The following is a 21,304-nucleotide window of genomic DNA, read 5'->3' as shown; positions in this document are numbered from 1 at the left end:
GGCACACAGCATCTGTACTTTAAAATATACACAGCCCCTAAAGCCAAAGAGGAGCATCTATGATTACAATATTGTGTTTATATTTGTACTTAGTTTGTTGGAGATTTGTCTGAGCTTTGATATTAAAGGCTGTGTTTACATTTGATCATCATCCAAAAAGCTTAATTTAAAACAACAAAATATAAAAATAAGCTCATATATTGCCTCATCTGCTTTTGATGGCTTTTCTAAGTTTCTCCAACTTTGTTTTTGATGTCCTGAGGCATGGAGCACCCTGCTGTCAGCCTCAAATATACTCCTCAGCTTTGAATGTGGGATGTCTGCGGCACGTCAAAATTAAGATCAAAGAGTTTATGAAATGCTACAAAATTTCTATAATGAAAGATTATATCTCGAGATGCCCCGTGCCAAATCTTGAAGAGTGCACATCAGAGACTACTGATTAATGAGGAGATGAATAACTGAAGACCTTCTAATTTAGTGCACCACGTCTATCCCTCTCCTACTTCAAACCGACATAGTTTCTTGCTCTGTTAAATCAGACTGGAACTTCAGAAAATCAACTCACCTTTTTCAAAGATCTCCTTCAGCACTCCTCTCTTAATAAGCTCATCTCTGCTCTGTCGCACCGACATCTTCCTCTCCAAAGCTGAGAATGTAAAGAGGAAGAATGTTAAAGACATTTTTAAAATCCAAGTTGTCATCCATAAAAGGTATCATACAAATGTGTATGTGTTTAACCCTGGCTATCTCATTCAGTAAATGAGCACTTCCAAAAGTGCAATGAAAATTTGCAACGTATATATTAGCTACATTTTATATTTCCAAACCTGTTAAGATAGAATGAAAAAACTAGTAAGATCAAAAACACTGTATTTGATGCTAAAAGATATTAGAAATATGTTGCAGCAACTCATGACAACCAGTTGCCATAGCGACAACACGCTTTACGGCTGGGAGTTTTTTAAGGCGCTCAGCAGTCAGAAAAATAGTGGTCATGGCAGCAATGGAAAGATTTGACCTGGTAAACAGAGCTCAAAGAAATGTTGGTGCATCTCACCCTCAACACAGTCTCAGATGACTGAATCTGTGATAACCCACAGTGCTAAAATTTTACTCTGCACTACTTGGCTAACTGCATGTTTTGGCTTTTTAAGGAAAATAAATACCCATTACTGTGGTATTTTGCATTTCCCACATCACATTAGTGTGATCAAACTTTCTCATCCCTGATATACATGAACAGAAAACTAAATAAAATGCTTGACAGTGGAGTCAGACTTGCAGGTTTTGCTCTTGCATTACAATGCCTGCAACCTTCTTAAATTGTATCTTGTTTGTTTGACCTTGTACATCTTTAATATCAGCTAATCATAATCAGCTAAAAAAAAAAAAGGAAAGACATTCATTCACTATATCAGCATATGACATCATATCACAGCACTTCATATCATATAGAAAAATTAAATCTAAAATTGTTAAAACTGATAAGCACACATATGTGTGGCTTTGAAGAGAGGTCATATTCTGTGCATTTTTGGAACGCACTGCACTAAAAGAAAGAAAACCACATTTCCAAAACGTTGCTAAAATCAGTGTGCAGATCTCCGGGTATCAAATGTTCCCAGGTTAGGCAAATGGTTCTACTATCATGAGCTGTGGCTTTAAGTGGATTTTCACAATAGATAATAGCAGCAAGAACTTAAGCGATAGCTAGGCACTGCAGAGCATAAAATGTCCAAAACCTGTGCCATTGCTTCACCCCCAAGCTCCTGCAGCTATATTATGGAGCACAGACCATTTAAAATACTTGTATTCAACCAAAAATAACCACATATACTTGAATTATTCTTATTCTGTATATAGTCAAATGTTTTTGTGCAATGTTATCTTTTATTATGTTTTTTTTGTTTCATCTTTTATCAGATAAATCCCAGCTATTTCAGGAGTAACAAATCCTAAATTTCACTGTAAAGATAATCAGTCAAGCTGTGACTCTTCTGAAGAGTTAAAGCTAAAAAACAGGGCCCTGATTAACAAAGATAAGACATAAAAGAGATATTCCAGCAACACTTCTCATAGTAATACATTATACACAAGAAGGCATGTCCCATAGCTACTGTTTGCTGCTATTTTTAGGTTTCAAAAGTTGAGATCTTAAGATCTTCTATCAGTAGGCTGAACAAAAGCAGTTAAAAATCACGTTCGCTATTTTCAAAATCTAACCGTGCATTGAAACTAATTAAGAATGTGAAATATGGATGAGCAACAACACTTGAGCATAGTGCACAGGAGACGCCCTGCGGGCCTCTGCTCCTGCTTGAGGAAGATCACAGATTCTGCCATGTGTGCCTTCCATATGACCCAGGGGTCCTGTCCCTCCCTGCTCTATCAGAAGGTGGTGTGTTCAATGCTAATCCATCCTCAGAGATTCGTGAAAGCACTGCCTTGACCTCTCCTTTCCTTGCCGTTTGTCACGTCACACTACATTTAAAACCAATGGCTGAGAGTCCAAAATAATAAAAAAAAAAAACATAAAAGAGAGTCATACAAATGTCAGACTGGCAGGCCTCCGGTGGATAAATTTAGATTCACCGTCCTTCAGTGTCCCAAAACATCACAGTGGAGCATGTCATCATTAAACAGTATGCTCCATTATGAGTTCCTTCAGGATACCAGATGTTCAATATCAGTCCAAGTTTTCTAAGAGAAGTCTGTTTGAGATCAGCTCCAAGCCAGGAATTAGTTAAGCAGCGAAACATTTGGTGGGGGAAAAAGACGTGATCAAAATATCACCAATATGTCACGCAGAAAATCATCACCACTGAAACCCTAGGCAGCGGTTAAATTGAAGATAGTGTGAAATCAAAGGAAATTGTGCCATTTATAGATGATATTTGGGATGCTAATGCTGGCAGCTCCATCAAATAGTGATTATTTTCCCCCAGAGGGACTAAATTTAACATTGGGTCAAGTATATCGAAAGGACAGTGAATGGACTTATCGAGGAGTTGACCCAGAATCAACACAGAGGAATATTTCTGGCTGAGGGTGAAAGCAGCTCGTTCACTTGACTGTTCCCACCACAGCAGCACAGGCAGAGAGGCAGTAAGCCATCATGCATGTGACAAACCTGTGTATAATCAAACTTCATTTAACAGTTCTGAATGTTGAGACGTTTCTCTTAATAATGTCTGCCGGGTTGAGCCGTACTTAGATAGTGAGAATAGTAAACTTCACACAACACTTCAACTGACAAGCAACAGCATACTGAACATTCAGACTTTTTTTTTTTTTTTTTTTTAAATCTTGCAGTGGGATGTACACCATAAAAACACAAAAATACATGTCTCAGAAAATTATTATTTTCAGTCAAATTCTCCTCCTTGCCCAATATGAATTTAATATGATATACAACTGTAAATATTTTGTATTTATGTGAGGTCTCGTGCTCCTTTCTCCTTCTTTTTGGAATGAAGTCTATTTCATTCGATTTTGACATCCTTGTTATGTGTCATATGAAGAAGTTATTTTTCAGTCTTTTGTTTGACAGAAAAGAATATTCATTAAAATGACAAATGTTTAAAACATCAGCAGCAGCTTTTTGCGAGAGCGGGCAAGCCCAGGACTAAAGGTCAATACTAGACAGGCAGTACTCTACTATGTTCAGGGATTATAGTGCTGTTTCATCCAAAATGAAAAGGAATTACTCAAAGCTGTATGACATAACTGCTATGCCATGGGATGCGCACAGTTACACAACTCAAAAGTCTTAATAAGAATGTTATGTCTTCAGATTTGACAGACACTGTGCTCATAAAACAAAAGGTAAAATTGGTTAAATTGAAGGGGCATGAGTCAAACACGAGCTGAGCATGAAGGGAGGGGATAAAACACAGACCAGTCTAGCAAAAAAAAAAAACATTTGGTTTAATATTTAATGAATACATTATTAGTGTGCAACGAGTGGAATTGCATGTATATTTCATCAGAAAGGTCTTCTGAGGCCCATACACAAAAACACGTTCAGTGCAGAAAAAAAAAGAAAAATGCAACTCACACCAACTTTGATGCTGAGTATTTTGACAAAGAGACTGTCTTCTGGGTACACAAATTCAAACACCAAACAAACTTTATTATAGACGTACCACCACCAAATCTTTCATATCAGACTATGCAAATCAGCTTCTGCGCTTTAAATTACCCTGAATATCAACTAAGTTCTATTTCAGATGGCTACCATGGTCCAAGTGGTGTCATGGTCCAACACTCCAGCCACTCACTCCGCACCAGGATGAGAAAATTAGACACTCACTGGGGAGACTCAGCTGAGAGCATATTAAATGAAACTGGCATATCTGAGTACAGCCTGTATTGATCTGAGAACACTAAGCTTAGTTTCTTCAGAAAAAAAAAATTATATTCCACTGCGAAGTGACCCAGATAGTCAGAACACATCCTACCAACCCTGAGGCTCAGTAGCTCAAAGTGGAGGCTTTTACTGAGGCAATTCTCTCAGCTTGAGCCTCACAAAAACTGTATTAAAACTTTCATGGAGTCTTTTATCCACGAGGAGCTCAAGCGCTAAGGCTCATGCATGAGAAGCTTGGCCATGGCTAAACGAGACCTTGACACCTACAAAGGACACAGCAGGCTTGTAACAGCACATCTGAAATGCCCTTCATGCACTATACAAACAATGGACAGGTACCATATGTCATTTATGTTGTTAAAAAAAAAAAAAAAAAAAAAAAAAAAAAAAAAAAAAAAAAAAAAACATTATGGTAATTAACAAGAATGGTGCATTTGGATAACTGCTGTTCATAGGAAAATCTACTAATTAGATTTAAAAAAAAAAAATAGACAACCCGATAACATCGGACTACATCGGGCATGTTCTCTTGATAAATCTCTGCCAAGTGAGATGTCTTCCCGATACAAATTTGCCAAGCACAATAAGACAGCATGATAATCCATCCAACTGTCAGGCACCCCCCTCCCCCCCTCCTTCCTTCCTGAGGTGAGGAGTACAGTGCCCTAGAGCTGGCCTTCATCTGCTTAATATCCCAACACATTCATAATCCTCCACTGTGCTCAGGCTTCAATTATCCATGATAACATCTGCGTGCCCAGTGGCTGGTCTGCTCCCAACTGACAAAGGAGACACAACAGTAAGGTATCACAGACAACTGCAGAGACAAAAGGACAAAGAGTCCAAGATTAGAGCAGTACAGCAGGAATCCCAACACATTTCCCCGATTGTTAAAGCAACAGGGTGACAAATGACCAATAATACCTCTTGGAGACTTCAAATACCAAATCGAGCTGTCGGAGAACAAGGCAAGTTAAGACTAAGTTGTAGTTTGTGGCATCAGTTTATTTTTTTATATTGATATATCTAACATATATATCAACTCATTCCAGGCATTAAGGAGAGTAATAAATAGGCTTTCATCTTGGTATTCACTAATTAAATGAGGGCAAATACACAACAGAATGCACAAAGTTCCATTTAAAAAAACAAAACAGATCCATACTGTGGCTAGAAGTCCGCTAAAGTCAGTACTGTTTTCTAGATGAGATAAGCTAAAGATTGTTCCTCTAAACACACATTTCATGACAAAAAAAATAGCTGGAAAACATTACATGCGTTATTTTATGTGTGGAAAAAGAGCAAACAGTTATACAAGTTTCACTTCTCTTTTACTTTTGATTTCTTTCCAGTTTCAGTGAGATTTGAGATAGACTTCATAAAAATCCAACCTCTATTTCACTCAGTTGTTACCTATTCATATATGGCAATGGAGTGAGGCCTGATACTTTTCAAACCACTACAAGGAATATGTTCCCTCAATTCTGACAGGAATAGCAACAACAACAATAACCACCACAGGGTGCTGGACATTTGAGCAGGTGAACTTGAGCACATATACCAGCGCACAGCATTCTCTAATTTACAGAATACGGTTAATAAGAGGCCGGGACTGAAAATTACAACCAACTGCAAAGGCACATGGAAGAAACGGTTTCTCTTCAACTTATTCTGCTTGGTTTGGCATTATTTTGGAGTTTTTTTCTGCTGATAACACCAGCTTTGCTCTGTCCGGGAAAGAAGATGGTGAGGGAACGGCAGCTAACCAAAACAGTATGGCGGTGGCCATAAAACCAAAACAATGAACTTAAAAAAAAATGTTAAAACTCTGAAGAGCTTAAGGCAACTGCAGGGTTTAGTGGTAATTCTCCGTGGGTCTGCGATGAGAGACACATCACACATACATAGTGCTCTGAGTAATTAATTAGTGAAGCTTTAAATCTCCACCGAAGTGTTGTTGACTTTGCTGCTAGAGTTCAAAATCCCTGCGCCACTTCCTGCCATTTGAATTTACTGCACCAGCTCACATTTGTGACTTAAACTTTTCCAACGCCTGCCGCAGAAGCGCAGTCCACATTCAACTTATTTGGGGCTTTAAGAGGTGGGTTCATGCTTCTTGCTAAAATGGATGTGACAGACTGTGTACATCTGCAGTGTTGCCATTGTGGCTAAAGTGCCAGCCCAAACATTGGAGTTACTTGTGAGACTGAATACAACCTATAACTTGGAACAACACAAAAATTCTATCCAGAGAGATATGGCAGGTCATAATCGGCTATCAAAAGGATTGAATAGAACAATAGTACCAGAATTATTTGGAGAGAGCAGCATTATGAATACAAAACAAGTGGATAACAAAAGCGCTGAAAATTACAGTTTCCCTCAGCTCCATTAACACCACTGTAACAGAAAAAAGCATCTTTTGTTGCTCAGCTCTTGATCATTGTTCTTCAACACAACAGAGGAGATGCTGTTATCAAAGGACATATGTGAATGCACCAATCAACAGACAGCATCTCCGTGATGGTTTTATAAAGTACACGCTCTGTTAAAATACAGTAAAATATTACAAAGTCAAGCATACTAACACTAGAAAATATATTTCATCAGCACTAAAAATACCACAGTCGAGAGACTGTTGAAGGGCCAGGGGGACCATGTTAGGGGCGGAAACACAAACTGGAGCCAACCTCAATCTGGGAAGAGTCACAGCTAAACTGAAAGACACTAGCAGAGAGAAAGTCAAATACATGTTTTGATGCTTCCGACAAATGATGGAGATGACGGGACATCACGCTGATTATTAGGATTCAGAGATTCACAAGATCAAGATTAAAACAGGAGTCACAGAAAACATGATGTTTCGGACAGAGACTGTATCCTTTGGTGCACTCACACCAGAAGAAAAGTTAATATTACTAAGCCTGAACATCCTGTCCTGTTCAGACAGGACTCGGGTCTCTGTGCAATTGCTCATCCTCTACACAGGCAAGAATTCTGCTTCCAGCATGTGAGATACAGTCTGACAAAGTGTCTCCTCCTGTCCACAGGCTGACAGTAGAATTCAGGATGTGTCAGCCGAGGAAAATAAACACAGCCATATCTGAAGAGACCACGTCCTTCACTCGCTCCTGACAACACTGGGCTGCAAGATCAAAGGAACTCTAAAGAGACCTCAAAACATGAAACTCCAATGCTACACTTTTGCTGAATCAATTTACTGCATTTTAAATCACCCTGGAGACTGAAACTTAATACATTTTTCTTTGGAGCTCAGGATGCGCATTGAATTTCTGTCAAAACCAGACAAGGTCGTTTTTTTGTTTCATGTACCATGCTTGATATATATATATGTGGTACCTGTACATGTTTTTCTCTTCTTACATTAACATAAATTATGAAAGAAAATGTCACGTACCAGCAGAGGTCTGCTTAAATTTCTCGCTCTTCTTCTTCCTCCATTTCCACGGCTTGAGAAGTCGTCCCAGAGTGGCAAACTTACTCCTACGACGGATGGGTGGAGTGTGGGTGCCAGAGACCAAGGACTCAGAACGCATGGTGGCCAGCCTCTCTACTTCCTCAGCTGCAGGGGAACAAAAAAATTAAAAGCAGGGTCCAGTTTAGGTGAGGAGGATGCAGAGGAGGCGATATTCTGGTAAGCTCTTGTGGAGAAGAGCCAGCAGTGAAAGCAGCAGACACAGTTGCTTTCAGAGATCCAAGCAGCAGGAACCTGTGCCAAGTGGCCTCCTGAATTTGATAGTAACTGGATGAGGTTAAACAAGAAGATAAAAAAAAAAACCCTGCATATCAGATAGCATTATGCAGGATACGCTCTGAGACTAAACAATTTGAGTATGCATCGCACCACGCAGTTGGCCAGAACACACTCAACAGACTGATAAGCACCTCATTAAGGGGGAATCTTTCTACTCTTTATTAAATATTCACAAGGCCCAGCCCTTAAGACTTTCAAGTACTGTTTGACATCAAAAGCAAAGAATGCTTAGCATTTTGTTCAAGTAAAAACTATTACATGAAGAAATAAATGCGAGCGCAAAGGGCTACAAACAGGTCGACTTACAACCAACCAAACACCAGGACGCATACAAACTGTGGCTAAAGTTGCCAAAAAAAAACAACAAATGGCAGATACAGTAAATGGGTATTCAAACTGAGATTTAACTGAAACAGACTCATCGCCTTGTAAACACCTTTCTAAAAACTGAGCAATGCTAGCAGCAAATAGACCATCGTACTCTTCAGTATCCTGACTTCAAAATTTACTGAACACTGTGTTCCAGGAACATGTACTGTTTGATGTCTCTAAAAAGCATAATAAACAAAATAACAGTCACTGACCAGAACAGTCAAATAGTTCAAATGCAACAATCTCACAAGAACACAAAATCATTCAAGTATTTTCAGAGACAACGACAGAGCTTACGAGACCATACCAGTGTTTTAGATTTCTGAATGTATTCAACCCTCTGTACCTTCTGCCACCGACTTCCATTCAAGCATACTGTATGAAGATCAACTTGTGTAAATCAAAATCAAAATTATAGCGTGATAATTTGAAGCGTGCAGACTTTTCAAGTCAGTCTGCACATGCAGTCCTGCAACTATGGCAGGGACTTGCATTGCCAGATGTAAAGATTTATGGCTGTGACTAAACAAAAACTCACTTTGATAAAGCTTGAAGGAGACGGCCTTGTATTATAATGGGTAACATCATTTGAAAAGGTCTTAAGCCTTTTCAAAAATTGGAGACCAGTGGCTGCCTGAAGGGCATCTGTGTGCATGTGATTTACTACTACAAAAACACTGGCTTTTGAGTATGAGCATACAAAATATAGAAAAGACATTTCAAGAGTGTGCAAATGAGGTGACCTCAAGCACAGCGAGTCATGTCTGTTGACAGTGTCACCACATTGCATCAGATCGTCACCCATGACATGCTGTCAGGAAATATGCAGGGTGCTCGTTTTTGCATCATATTCATGATATTTGCCAACAAAGACATATTTCTTCGCAGGCCAGGCACCAGCCACCACCCTGGGGCAATGGGACGGCATGGTAAATAATGTGACAGTAATGCAGTGAAGAGGGTGTCCATCTGTACCGCTGCAAAAGTCTGATGATCCAGAAATACTGTGTTTAATCCGGCCTAATATTTCTTTCTCTTTTCTTAACTGAACCCTTTTCAAGCCAAAAACACAGAAGCAGAATGTCTGCACTTTAAGTGCGTGATGATGCAATTAATTACAATTTTGACAAAAATCCAGGCAGAGAGGAGCTCAGTCTGCAAAGTAAATAGAAAAAGGAGGAACTCCTGTTCCTAGTATCCAATTCAGAGGGATTAAAATCCCGCTCTGTTTTCAAGGTAGGTATTGGTGATCATTTTCATTTAGATTGGGCTTCTTTTTTTTTTTTTTATCACATCTTCATCATGTTGCATATAACCTACTTTCCCCCCCTATTGTAATACAAGAAAGTGATGTGGCTATTTCTAATTAAAAACACTTGTTTGCATACCAAGATGGCTGAGTGATGATGTAATGACACTGAACTGGAAATGGCTTTGTGCAAACAGCCTGCACAGCTTCATGCCATACCAATGACATCTATGGGCTGAATAGGTAAATAAACCACAGTTTACTGACAAACCCTATAAATTAAGAGTAATTCATCAGCATATAGAAGTCAGAACCCAACCCTGCGAAAAGTTCTGATCCAGTAAGAGGCAGTTTCCACAACAGAAAATCAGTATCGTTTTGTGGTATAATTTTAATACTAAAGCTCGACCCACTAAAACGGTACACTTAGAGAGACAAGTATATCACGGACAGGTCGCATATGTCCGGATTGAAATAGCTAAATGGAAACACCCTCGGAGACTCATCTACGCTCAATGTGGTTATCAAACGCATATGAAGCCCAGAAGCAGAGCCATCACCATATACTGAGGAGTAAACCCTGGATGGCAGTACCGCAAGGCTACGATGGGCGAACCCACACAAGGTTTGAGCCAATACTCACCGTCCTGTGTGTCGTTCCCGCGGCTGCAATTGCTGCAAATGTGCTTTATCTCTTTCCCGATGTGACAGTGGATCGTAAAAGGCATGTTGTTGTGGTGGTGGTGGTGGTGGTGCGGATACTGGCCGTGCCCCTTCTTGCTGCTCAGAGACATTATTTTGACCAAGCTGAACGCCTTTTTCTTGGGTTTCTCCACCGCCACGGGCGTGTTTTGTCGGCACCCGGTGGAAAGCCAAGTGCCGCGCATGATGGTGGGCGTAGGATCCACCGTCGGGTAATTGGCCGTCTTGAACATGGGGACGCGAAAACGGAGCGCAGCTTCAGCGCGCGGTTGTGACTACGTTGTGGGTTGAAATTAAAGGGCCATCAATCGAGTCCTACCTGACCAACAGCAGCAGCTTCTATTCGACCCAAATCGGTCGCTCCTCTCTGATGTATGCCCACACCTTTACCTGAGATCTCAATATTTGCAGCCTACTACGTTGCGCAATGCAAAAGTCCCTGCTGCTGAGGGGGGGGGAAAAAAACCCTCTGCTGCTAGATCCAAGTGAGCTAATAATAAAATAGAGGGTGAGTAGTGAAAGGCAGCGAGTGCCTCTCCCTCTCAGAGCTGTAGACTGCAGTCGGTTGTGGCTAATCCACGATTAGTGGCGTTGAGCAGTGAGTGCCTGTGATTGGCTGCACGGTGCGCTCTTCTAATAGGCCAGTGTGAACGGAGGAAAAGTTGCTCCATCCACAAGATCCTAATAACTGCTTAAAAACAGCTGCAACAACAACTAATAAATATGAACAACCACAACGGACTTTCAAAACATAGGCTTTTATTTGCAAAAACAGTGCGTTAAGACATGCTTTTGGTGTAATCTATATATCTATTACTCACTGAGAAAAACTGATTTGTATTTAATCTTATATTTATAGAATTTAGGCTACCTGTGACCTGAGTCTAAACATAACGTAGAATAAATGGAGCACGAAAAGAAAAGAGTAATGGTCCAAAATGGATAGATGGGCAGTTCGCCAAGTGAATGGAGAAAGTAGTTGGACAATTCTCCAAGTCCAAAAGAGTGTGACAATACTGATGCATCTGCTTGTGATTTGGTTAAACTGGCCCATAGTCTAGAAAGAAGAGGGCTTCACCCTCTTCTTTACATTTTTTTTTTAATTTTTTGAAACATCCAAGTACAAGGTGCCAACAATAATTTCTGTTAATGAACTGTTAGAACAGTCAGTGATATTCATCAGGTGCTTAAGACACCTAAATACATGAGTCTACTGTGTTAAAAAAAAAAAAAAAAACATGCTTCATCTTATACTGAATGTCAGGTAAGAGACGATGACCTGTCTGATTACAATGCCTCTTAAATTGAATACATGTAAATCAGTTAATTCCAATTTTGTCCATAAATTACTCAACTGAACACAAATTTAAGGGTGAGTCCTTAACATTTTTTTGCACGAATGCAAAGGCCAAAGAAGAGAAGAGCAGAGTTACAAAGTGAAGTTACATTGAAAGGACAACAAAGATGAATTCCAAAATTACCACATCTATCTAATTTGGCAACAATACCAGACAAGCTCAGAGAATTAAAATAAAGAAAACACAACAAAGCAGTGATTGCATTTACTTCAATCAGTGACCAGAAAATGCAACACTTGAAATAAGAGAGATCAGCCTAAAGAAATTGGGAGGCATTAAATATTATTTCTTTACATCACAAATTCCAATTACCCATTCAGTTGATCGTCAAAGTCACTGTGCACATTCTGGGAGTAATTGATAATATGAATAGCCTGTTAATGAGCTGTTAATCATGGCGAAGATAAAGGACCCCACGGCACTTCCAAACAAGTTTCCTTCACAGCAGTGAATGGTTGTGGATTGGGGTGGGGGGGAGGTATCTTTGATGTTCCTTCAATGAGCTGCAGCTTATTCCAGTGACATCAAAGCCCTCTCTGAAATGAGGGACAGAGGCACACAGATTTACTCCCACCACGGTGCAATGCGGTAGTTGCCCTCAGTTGCCTCTCTTTGGTAACTTTCTTGCACTGATTTGCTTCAAACTTGAGGAATATGGCAGGAATGAGATATTTTTATGAACAAAAACAGTTTGCAACAAAGAGTGAGAGGTTAAGAGATAAAAGAGGAAAAGTATTAACCAGGAAGATAATAATGCAGCAAAGTGTGACTCTGTGATGCACACTGGGCAGAGAAAAAGGGAGAGCGAGGCTTTAAATGTTTTTTTGAAATTTACGTAATTCAAAATTGCTCTGTGCCAAGGCTCAACTCTTGCATTGTTCCCAACAATATGTTGACTTAAACATCTCATACAACTTTAGTTTATGCACTTCAGCCTCTGTATCTTATTAGATAATTCTTACAAGAATCAGATAATCAAAGACAGCTAATTTTTTAGCTGCAAAGAAGCATGATAACATGTGCCAGTGAAGTTATATAACCGCTGTGTCAGAGCTCCAGCACATTAATCAGTTTTAATAAGCTAAACCCAGTTTATACTATTAAACATATCTAACAGTTGATGTCTTTTGTGACGGAGAAACCTACCCCATTTTTGCAACCATCTTTCAACTATACAGGTGATGAGACACTAAGAAAATGTATTTATTCTGATTGTCAACTGTCTCTGACAACTTATATTGGATTTATAGTTACACTGAACTTATTATAAGCCTGTTGTTAGACTTAAGTAAATGTAAAATGTTATGAGAACGTTTTGAACATTTTGGACCTTGACATTGCTTTTTTTCATGGATGTCTCTTACTCCACCCCAATTGTCTATGGTGGGAGATCATTATATTTTCCTTTTCTCATAGTATGTTTTTTGAGTCTTTTTGTATTTTCAGAGAGCTTCAGCTGGCTCAGGAGTTGAATCTAAATGGAGCTGAATTGGTGCTGATTTTTTTTTTTTTTTTTTTTTTTTTTTTTTTTACCTTGTTCAAATTTAAAAGGCAGAATCAAAGATCAGATCAAAGCCCCTGTTCTCACAATAGAAGTCATCTCAGGTCAATACACTTCATTAACATATGCAGTGGCATTCAGTAAACATGAAATAACACCTGGCTCAATCTTCATGATGTAAAAGAAAGTCTGCAGAGAAGCACTTCCAGAGTATTTTTTTTTTTAGGAAACTTTCACTCAATGTAATTCAGGATAAAATCCAAAGATGTTCAGTGGTCTTAAAACACTTTCACGTGGATGAAAACAAACCTGACACTTGTCACAAACTGTCACAATAAACTTCAACTGTCACAGTGAGATCACCCAAAGCTGCTGAGAAGCATTTGCCAATCCTCTCTGACTCACATCTGATGGATATGTTGCCTCACAGCTTTGTTCCCACCAAGATAAATGTTAGTTCTTATGTACAACTAAGGCAAACATGGTTTCTAAAGCCTTTAACAAGACCAATAGTTTTTTGAATAAACTGGAAAATTGGTTGATTTTTTTTAATTAATAGAAAGTGGGCTGAGACACAATTTATTAGTTTAGATTCTGGTTTAAACTGGTCTCCATCACTGTTGTGCAGGTTTTAGGCTAAACAATCGTACAACTTCCGTCTGAGCAGCCTGTCACTACAAATCTGCTGTTCCCGTTCTCCCTGTATCTCTCTGTCTCTTCCCATCTGTCACTCTCTCTGCATTTTTATCTGTCTTACTGCCTCATCGTAAGACAGTACCACATTTCCTTGCTACAATCTGAAAGACAACTGCTAAAATGGTCAAATCGCAGTGTTTTACATTTTCAACTCGTTGCAAGAAAATGTGAATGATAGTTATGCAATCATAACCTGAGAATGATTCCTCACAACTTCTTTTTTTGGGGGGGATTTCTTGGCTCCACCTTCAGCATTAAGCTTCATCTTCTCTCTGACAGACAGCGGAGTAATGTGACATGATTATGTAAAGTCCACAGACCGCAACACTTGTGAAACAGTTATGTATTAATTTTGAAAAGAAATCAAACAGAATGAGACAGACAAATGTCAAAGGAACGTGAGGTAGAAATGCACCTGCTTGTTTCTTAAAGCCAAAGCCAACAGGAATGCTCAGACAGTACTGTCACTGACTGTCAGGGATTATGGTAAGATGCCTGTGACTTCACTTCCAGAAAACTGTAAACAGATGACTGCTCACTTCTCATCTGTTATAATTCACTCCTTCCTGTCTCTGCCCCTTCCCCTCTTATCTGTATTGTACTGTCTCGGTTTATCGGATTTTGTTGGATAAAGTTTTGGATGTCAGGTGTTTAAAAAGTATTAATCAGGTGATGTGTCATGTGAAATGTACCTTATCAGAAACTTGTCAAATGAAAAATGTCAAAATTAAAATTTAAGGAAACACCGTTTCACTTGTTTCTTATGGAAAACAACCAGGATCAATATATATTTTTCAAGCAGTTGTCTCTACTCATCTCATCTGTAAAACTATACTGACATCTAAATAAACTTGCCTCCAGAAATTGACAATAAAAACACAACAAAACCCACATGTAACATTGAGTATGAATATTAATTGCTTATCAGGCAAAAAAAAAAATAAAGCCTTTATTACAATATATGAAGCAATGACATTTTGCCCAATGTTTATTTTACAAGTTGTAACAAAAGGAAGTCAAAGGAACATGAATTGTTTTACCTGTTGCAGTGCCAGTTGGCAGTGGGGGAAACTATAAGTACATTTACTCAAGTGCATTTAGGATTAGTACAATTTTGTACTTTACTTGAGTATTATAATTTGATACTACTTTATACATTCATTCCACTAGCTTATGTTTTAGAAAGAAATGCTGTACTTTTCACTCCACAAAATTTAGGGCATTTGACAGGTTTAGTTGCTTTTAAGATGACTTTGACTCAATCGAAAATAAAAAAAAAAAAATCCATCCATCCATCCATTATCTATACCCGCTTTATCCTGAACAGGGCCAGAGGGGGGCTGGAGCCTATCCCAGCTCACTTTGGACGAAGGAAGGGTACACCCTGGACAGGTCACCAGTCTATCATAGGGCCAACACATAAAATACAACACATTATTAAAGATGAAACCAATGGTTTTCCAACCTTTTTGGCTTCTGACGCCTTACAAAAAGCAGTGAGTTCTCTGGATCACATTTCAGATTTCTGAGTCTACAGCTCCACTGTCATGGTTCTGCGTTTTCGAGTTTCTGATTTTACTTTGAAAATCACTCACCTCCTACGTCTGTTTATTTATTTCCTGCCCTTGTGTTTTTTTCACACCAATTCTGGTACAGCTTACCTGTTTAATTAGCCACCCAGCACCCAGCCATCAATTTAGTTCTGCCTCTCCCTCTTTCAGTTGCCAGATCGTCACACGAGTTCATTGCTTTCCAGCTTATTACTCATCGCGTATGACCTCTGCCAGTTCCAGTGAGTTTTTTGCCTTCTCCTTGTGTTCTTTCTTTACCTTAAACCTGCAGTAGTTACTATGTGAGTAAAGTTTTCAATTTGCACAAATTCTGCCTCCTGTATCTTGTGTTTGGGTCCTCTTTCAAATAGTCCCCCGCCCCTCCTCTCTCCTTTTAAACTTCTTACATGGGTTTATTTAAACAAATGTTCAAATAATCCAACATCTCAGCAAACATCAAACTGTAGTTTAGGGAAAAAGTCCAAAAAGTGAAAACAGATTTCTGCATCAGAACTTTGTATGTTCTTCTTTTCTCTCGCAGTAATCATCTCAAGACCCCTCAGATGTATATACTAGATTAAAGTAGCCTAGTTCAAACTATCCACCTCCAGTGGCTACAACAATAACATGCTGCTTACACACTGTATTAATATTCAGTATTGGTGATCTAATGATGTCATATAACCTTAAATAACAACATATAAATCAGAGACCAATGCATTTTTTTTTTAATACAAAGTACTTCAACTTAATTTTGCTGCTAGTTCTTATGCACTTTTACAAAATTTGTATCCAGGACTATTACTTGTATTGGAGTATTTTTACATTACTATTTTGGTAGAGAAGGATTTGAATACTTCCTTCAACACTGCCAGTTTGAGGAGGCCTCTTCACTGCAGCGCCGCCCAGTTTATTAGAGTATTTAATATCTGTCCGAATGCCGCCATCTAGTGGCTTTAGTTGGTAATTTGGTAACACATAATTACATAACACGATAAACAAACTGACTCCGGTAACTTGTTACTCGTGCGCTGTTGTGCTTCTTTCGACACACATTTACACAACTGAATTCACAGATCAGTGTCATTGATCGTGTCTACATTTTTGGAACAATATCACGCAAACTGTCTATTGGAGGAAATTGTTTGGCGTGCACGTTTCTACGTAACGACGCCGAGCATGCAGTCACTTCCGGAAGAAGGTGTGTCGGACGTGGCTTCCATGTTCCAATCAGACGCATTCCCACAGCTACAGTGCTGCCAGCGAATAGCCATGTTCAAATATCCTCACGTCTACAACGCAAAAAGAGCTTACTTACTTTTTTTTTTTTTTTCCAATTTAGATAACCTTTGAAAGTGATGTGTATGGAGACATAGCCGTTAATGTGAACGGAAATTGTCCGAAACAATGTAACGCCGCAATAGATGTCTTTAGTTTTCATTCTAGCGACATTTACTTCGTTGTATCTATTCTTAAACCTTACATTGTCAACATTTGTTTCTTCAGATTCCCTTCCCCTCGCCTCTCTCCGCCTCATCGTCCCTCCTCTGCAGCTTTGTGGGAGATGGAGAAGCAGGGAGCTGTGATTTACTGTGATCTGCTGGAAGAATTCAACACTACAGTGTTGGAAACAGCAGCTGAGCTGCTCACTTACACAGAAAAGAGTCCAGCTAGTTATGGGTCTGCGTGCAAAGGTTCAGCTGTCAACTATTATTTTAAACATAAAATCTGAAAGCAGTCACTGAAATAAGATGGATTCTTCTTGATTAAAATGTCTAACCGCATTAAAAGTAATCTTATAGTAATAGTGGTAAAGTAGGTTCGGTATGTAATATTTTGGGGCAGAAATGGAATATAATTTTTATACTTGTGTTTTTTACTAGTGGATACGATACCTCAAACAAGTTTTGTTTGAACTAAGAATGAGCCCTTTATGTATAGATAAAGAGGGGCTTTGGCATTTTGCTCAAGTTTTGTGGCCAACATAGTTGTGCACACCACTCCACTGGTTTACACTATTTTGCAATCTGCATCCTGACTACCAGATGCCACTAAATCCTATTCACTGCTCTTTATAAAACTGGCTCCACCTCTTCCAGCTATATAATAAAGACATGCAAATGATGATATCAGTAACAATGATCCACTGATAACTGGGGGGGGGGGGGTGGAAATCACCGGAATCCCTATGAAACAACATTAGTGATGATTTTAATGATTAATATTTAGTGATAAGCCCTAAACCTTTACTAAACCATGTCATGTCTTGAAATGCCGACAGGTGGTGCTAGAGTTGTGCCGCAGGGTTGACTGCCAGCCTGCAGACCCTCCAGCCTCATCTTAACCGGGTAAACAACTACATTACAAAGCAGGATGAAGAGGTAGATTCTCTTTTTAAACCTCTTTCACGCGTTGTGCCATTTTGCACTTACTTAGGTTTTTTGTTTGTTTTTGTCTTAGACACTGGGATTTGAGGTTGAGGCAAAAGTTGCAAACTTCCTGAAACTTGTTGACACTCTAGTCTAGTGGATGATCAATGGCAAAGGGATGTGTTTTATCAGGTGAGTTTGTTGGCATTAGACTTTAAAAGTTTAAAAAGTAAATAACTCAGTTGTTGCATGCAGTTTTCAGTTTAACTCAAGTGAGTGCATCTTTTTAGTTACATTTTCAAGATTTGTGTGTGAGTATTCTTTTTAGAAAATCTTCCCAACAGTGTTTCGCCCTTCAGTCTCTGATGAGAAAATACCTCAGTAATCTGGAAAAGCTGCTGCCTGTTCCCAACCTTGCACAAGTGGGTACCTGACACAAATAAATAATGCCATGACAATTACAGTTAAAAACAAAACAAACAACAGCACTAATCCAACACTTGTAACAGTTTTGGTTATTAAGCTGCACCGTTTTAAATGCTCAGCTTGTTAGCTGTAGGTTGTTAAGCCAGCCCAGAGGCAAGTAAATGCTTGTGTAATTGTAAATGTAATTGACATGTACAATGTGGTGTGGAAATACTTTTACAATTTAATAATATATGTTTATCGAATAGCATAGGTTTGACATCAAGATTTAACTCTTGTCATCTACAACCAGCTGGCAGCTGATGTACATAGCGCTGTTTTAAGAAAAGTTTCTTTATAATTTTATGACAAAATACATCACTACATTTTTACGGAAATGCCAAAGATGAAAAATAATTTACATATACTCTGACCGCTGCAGCTTGTTTTTGTTTCCGTCCATTCCCAGACCTCTCTTTGGCTCGGTCTTTCCCCTTCTGTCTTTAAAGAGTGTGTAGACTTCAATCACTAATTCAGATTCGCAAACATCTTCGGCACCAAGTTTTACAAGGTAGGTCGTTGAGGAACTTTTACTTAATTCCAAAATAGTCCCCTATTGTTTGGGAGGGGTGCTTCAACCTTTTGATGACAATGAGTATGTTGATGATGACGACGTGAACCAAAAATGCTTCAGCCGACTAAAACCTCACAACAGGAAGTCCTCAAAAAACCTTCGTGCCTTGTTTGTGGCCAGGATTTTAGTTCCCGTAGCGGACTTGAAAGGCACAAGATGACTTCAGGTGGTTGTTTGATGAAAGGGCTTGGTCAGTCAGATTGTGTTGCAAATAATGCTTCTATATTTAACTTGTTGGCTACTGTGAAGACAGAGCGCAAGCATCGTACACACTGTCAAGAGTTCAGATACTATACTATTCCTAAAAAAAAACAATCGGGGTAATGAGAATGTTGTCTAACGTTCCAACGTGCTTTGGTGCATGTTGTATCATTGAATTTGCTCAAAAAGGATTATTAGAATTAGTAGTTGGCTGCAAGCCTGCAACGTAGCTGGTCCGCGGGGCAAGTTACATTCCGATGAGGCCTTAAAGATGCATTTCAACTCATTCTGCTGACATTAAAACCCGCCGATTTTAGTGTGATTAACACACTGTAATGATTTGCAGTGCAGCTACACTGTAGTTGAGTCCATATTGTTTGTTAAATACGTATAATAAGTGGGTAATATTTCAGTTCATGTTAAAATGTAATGTGATAAAAGGATGTATAAAAGTTATGAAAAGACATGTTACAATTTAAAGTATGAAAGATAATTCATTTATCAAGGTTAAAATGCCAGTTATTGTATGACATGGTAATTCAACTCATTATAACCAAAGTATATCCTTAGTAGTTGGTTATAGTATAACCTTATAGATCGATAGATCGATAGATAGATAGATAGATAGATAGATAGATAGATAGATAGATAGATAGATAGATAGATAGATAGATAGATAGATAGATAGATAGATAGATAGATACTTTATTAATCCCACAAAGGGACATGTTTTCACTACAGCAGCATTTATAGATACAGGAAAGCAATAAAACAACAGCAAAAAATATAAAATATAAAAATGCACAGTATATACAATAAAATAGAATAAAATAAAATAGAATAATTAAATTAAATTAAAACTAACTAAACAATAGTGCAAAGATTTAAGCAAACATACAACCAACGGTATTATTGTTCGGTGATGGATTTTGCCAGAGGTGATAAATTGTACAGTCTTATTGCAGTGGGCAGGAATGATCTCCTGTATCTGTCCTTGTGACAGCGGAGCTGGAGGAGTCTATTGGAGAAAGTGCTCCGCTGTCCCTGCAGCAGGTGGTGGAGAGGCTGGTCAGGATTATCCAATATGGATAATAGTTTGTTCAGCGTCCTCCTCTCCACCACCTTTTCCAGGCTGTCCAGTTTGCAGCCAATAATGGAGCCGGCCTTCTTCACCAGTTTGTTAAGTCTGTTGGTGTCGCCGGCTCCAATGCTGCTCCCCCAGCAGACTACGGCGAAGAACAACACACTGGCCACAACAGACTGGTAGAACATCTCCAACATCTTGCTGCACACATTGAAGGATCGAAGTTTCCTCAAGAAAAAGAGTTGACTCATCCCCTTCTTGTAGACAGCGTTGATGTTGGTCCTTAACCTTATAATGTATATTATAAGGTTAAGGATGAGAATAAGATGTTCATGAGGTCTCATGTTAGAAACAGGAAATGAACAGAATAATGTATTAGTCTGCACTGTTTGTGTAGATTGGTTTTAAGCTACAGATAGAATCTGGAAGATTTCAAGATGGCGAGCCGAGCCCACCGAGACTGTGGACGGCCGGGGACGCGGTGTGGCCGGCCGTAGGACCTTTCCACAGAGGACATCTGAATTGCTTGATTGTTCATCTAAACACCAGATAAGAACCAACACACGCTATAAAACCTATCCAGGTAGAACGAAGGAAAAACTGTCCTAGTGAATGATACATTCATTACGCACACGGACCAGAATCTCAACTTTTGGATTGATACACACACGAGGACAATGACTAAACTTTACTTTTGGATTACCTACTCCTTCAAATAAAGGAGCACTGGTTGAGGATTTCAACTTACAGGACAACATTATTTTTGCAGTGGGAGTGTGAGGTGGCCAGTGGAGAAATCCACACCCTCCGGACACAGACCAAAATATAAAGCACATGGCAGACAATACCAAACACGGGGAATGACAGAACACATGAGGGAAGGAGATGGAGGGGAACAAAGGGAAAAACACACGGGCTCAGATAGGGATCCTGACATACATGACATGTGACAAATGTTTTTAATTAATTCTAAAAAGGATGACTAATTATTGTATTTAACACTCACTTTTGACTTTGCAACAGTGGTGGATGAGGA

The 21,304-nt window shown here is 39.0% G+C and overlaps 1 protein-coding gene across 2 annotated transcripts in view; it reads right to left on the bottom strand.

The window, feature by feature from the left end:
* LOC138202996 (phosphatase and actin regulator 1-like) overlaps positions 1-21,304 on the bottom strand; it is a 46,113-nt gene that overhangs the window by 16,338 nt on the left and 8,471 nt on the right. Inside the window, exons 1-3 of one of the 2 annotated variants that reach the window (XM_069157454.1) lie at positions 10,412-11,027; positions 7,791-7,955; positions 569-649 (exon numbers count right to left, since the gene is read on the bottom strand). In XM_069157454.1, the coding sequence (XP_069013555.1) occupies positions 569-649; positions 7,791-7,955; positions 10,412-10,703 (538 nt within the window). In that variant the 5' untranslated portion in view covers positions 10,704-11,027. Of the gene's footprint in view, positions 1-568; positions 650-7,790; positions 7,956-10,411; positions 11,028-21,304 lie in introns of those variants that run through there. The other variant, XM_069157455.1, reaches the window with a different exon arrangement.

The sequence above is a fragment of the Embiotoca jacksoni genome, unplaced genomic scaffold (assembly GCF_022577435.1).
Source record: "Embiotoca jacksoni isolate LCO1_2020_lvr unplaced genomic scaffold, fEmbJac1.0.p SCAF_22, whole genome shotgun sequence".
NCBI classification, from domain to species: domain Eukaryota; kingdom Metazoa; phylum Chordata; class Actinopteri; family Embiotocidae; genus Embiotoca; species Embiotoca jacksoni.
Note: the sequence above shows the minus strand (reverse complement) of the source record. Positions and strands in the feature narration are given on the sequence as shown.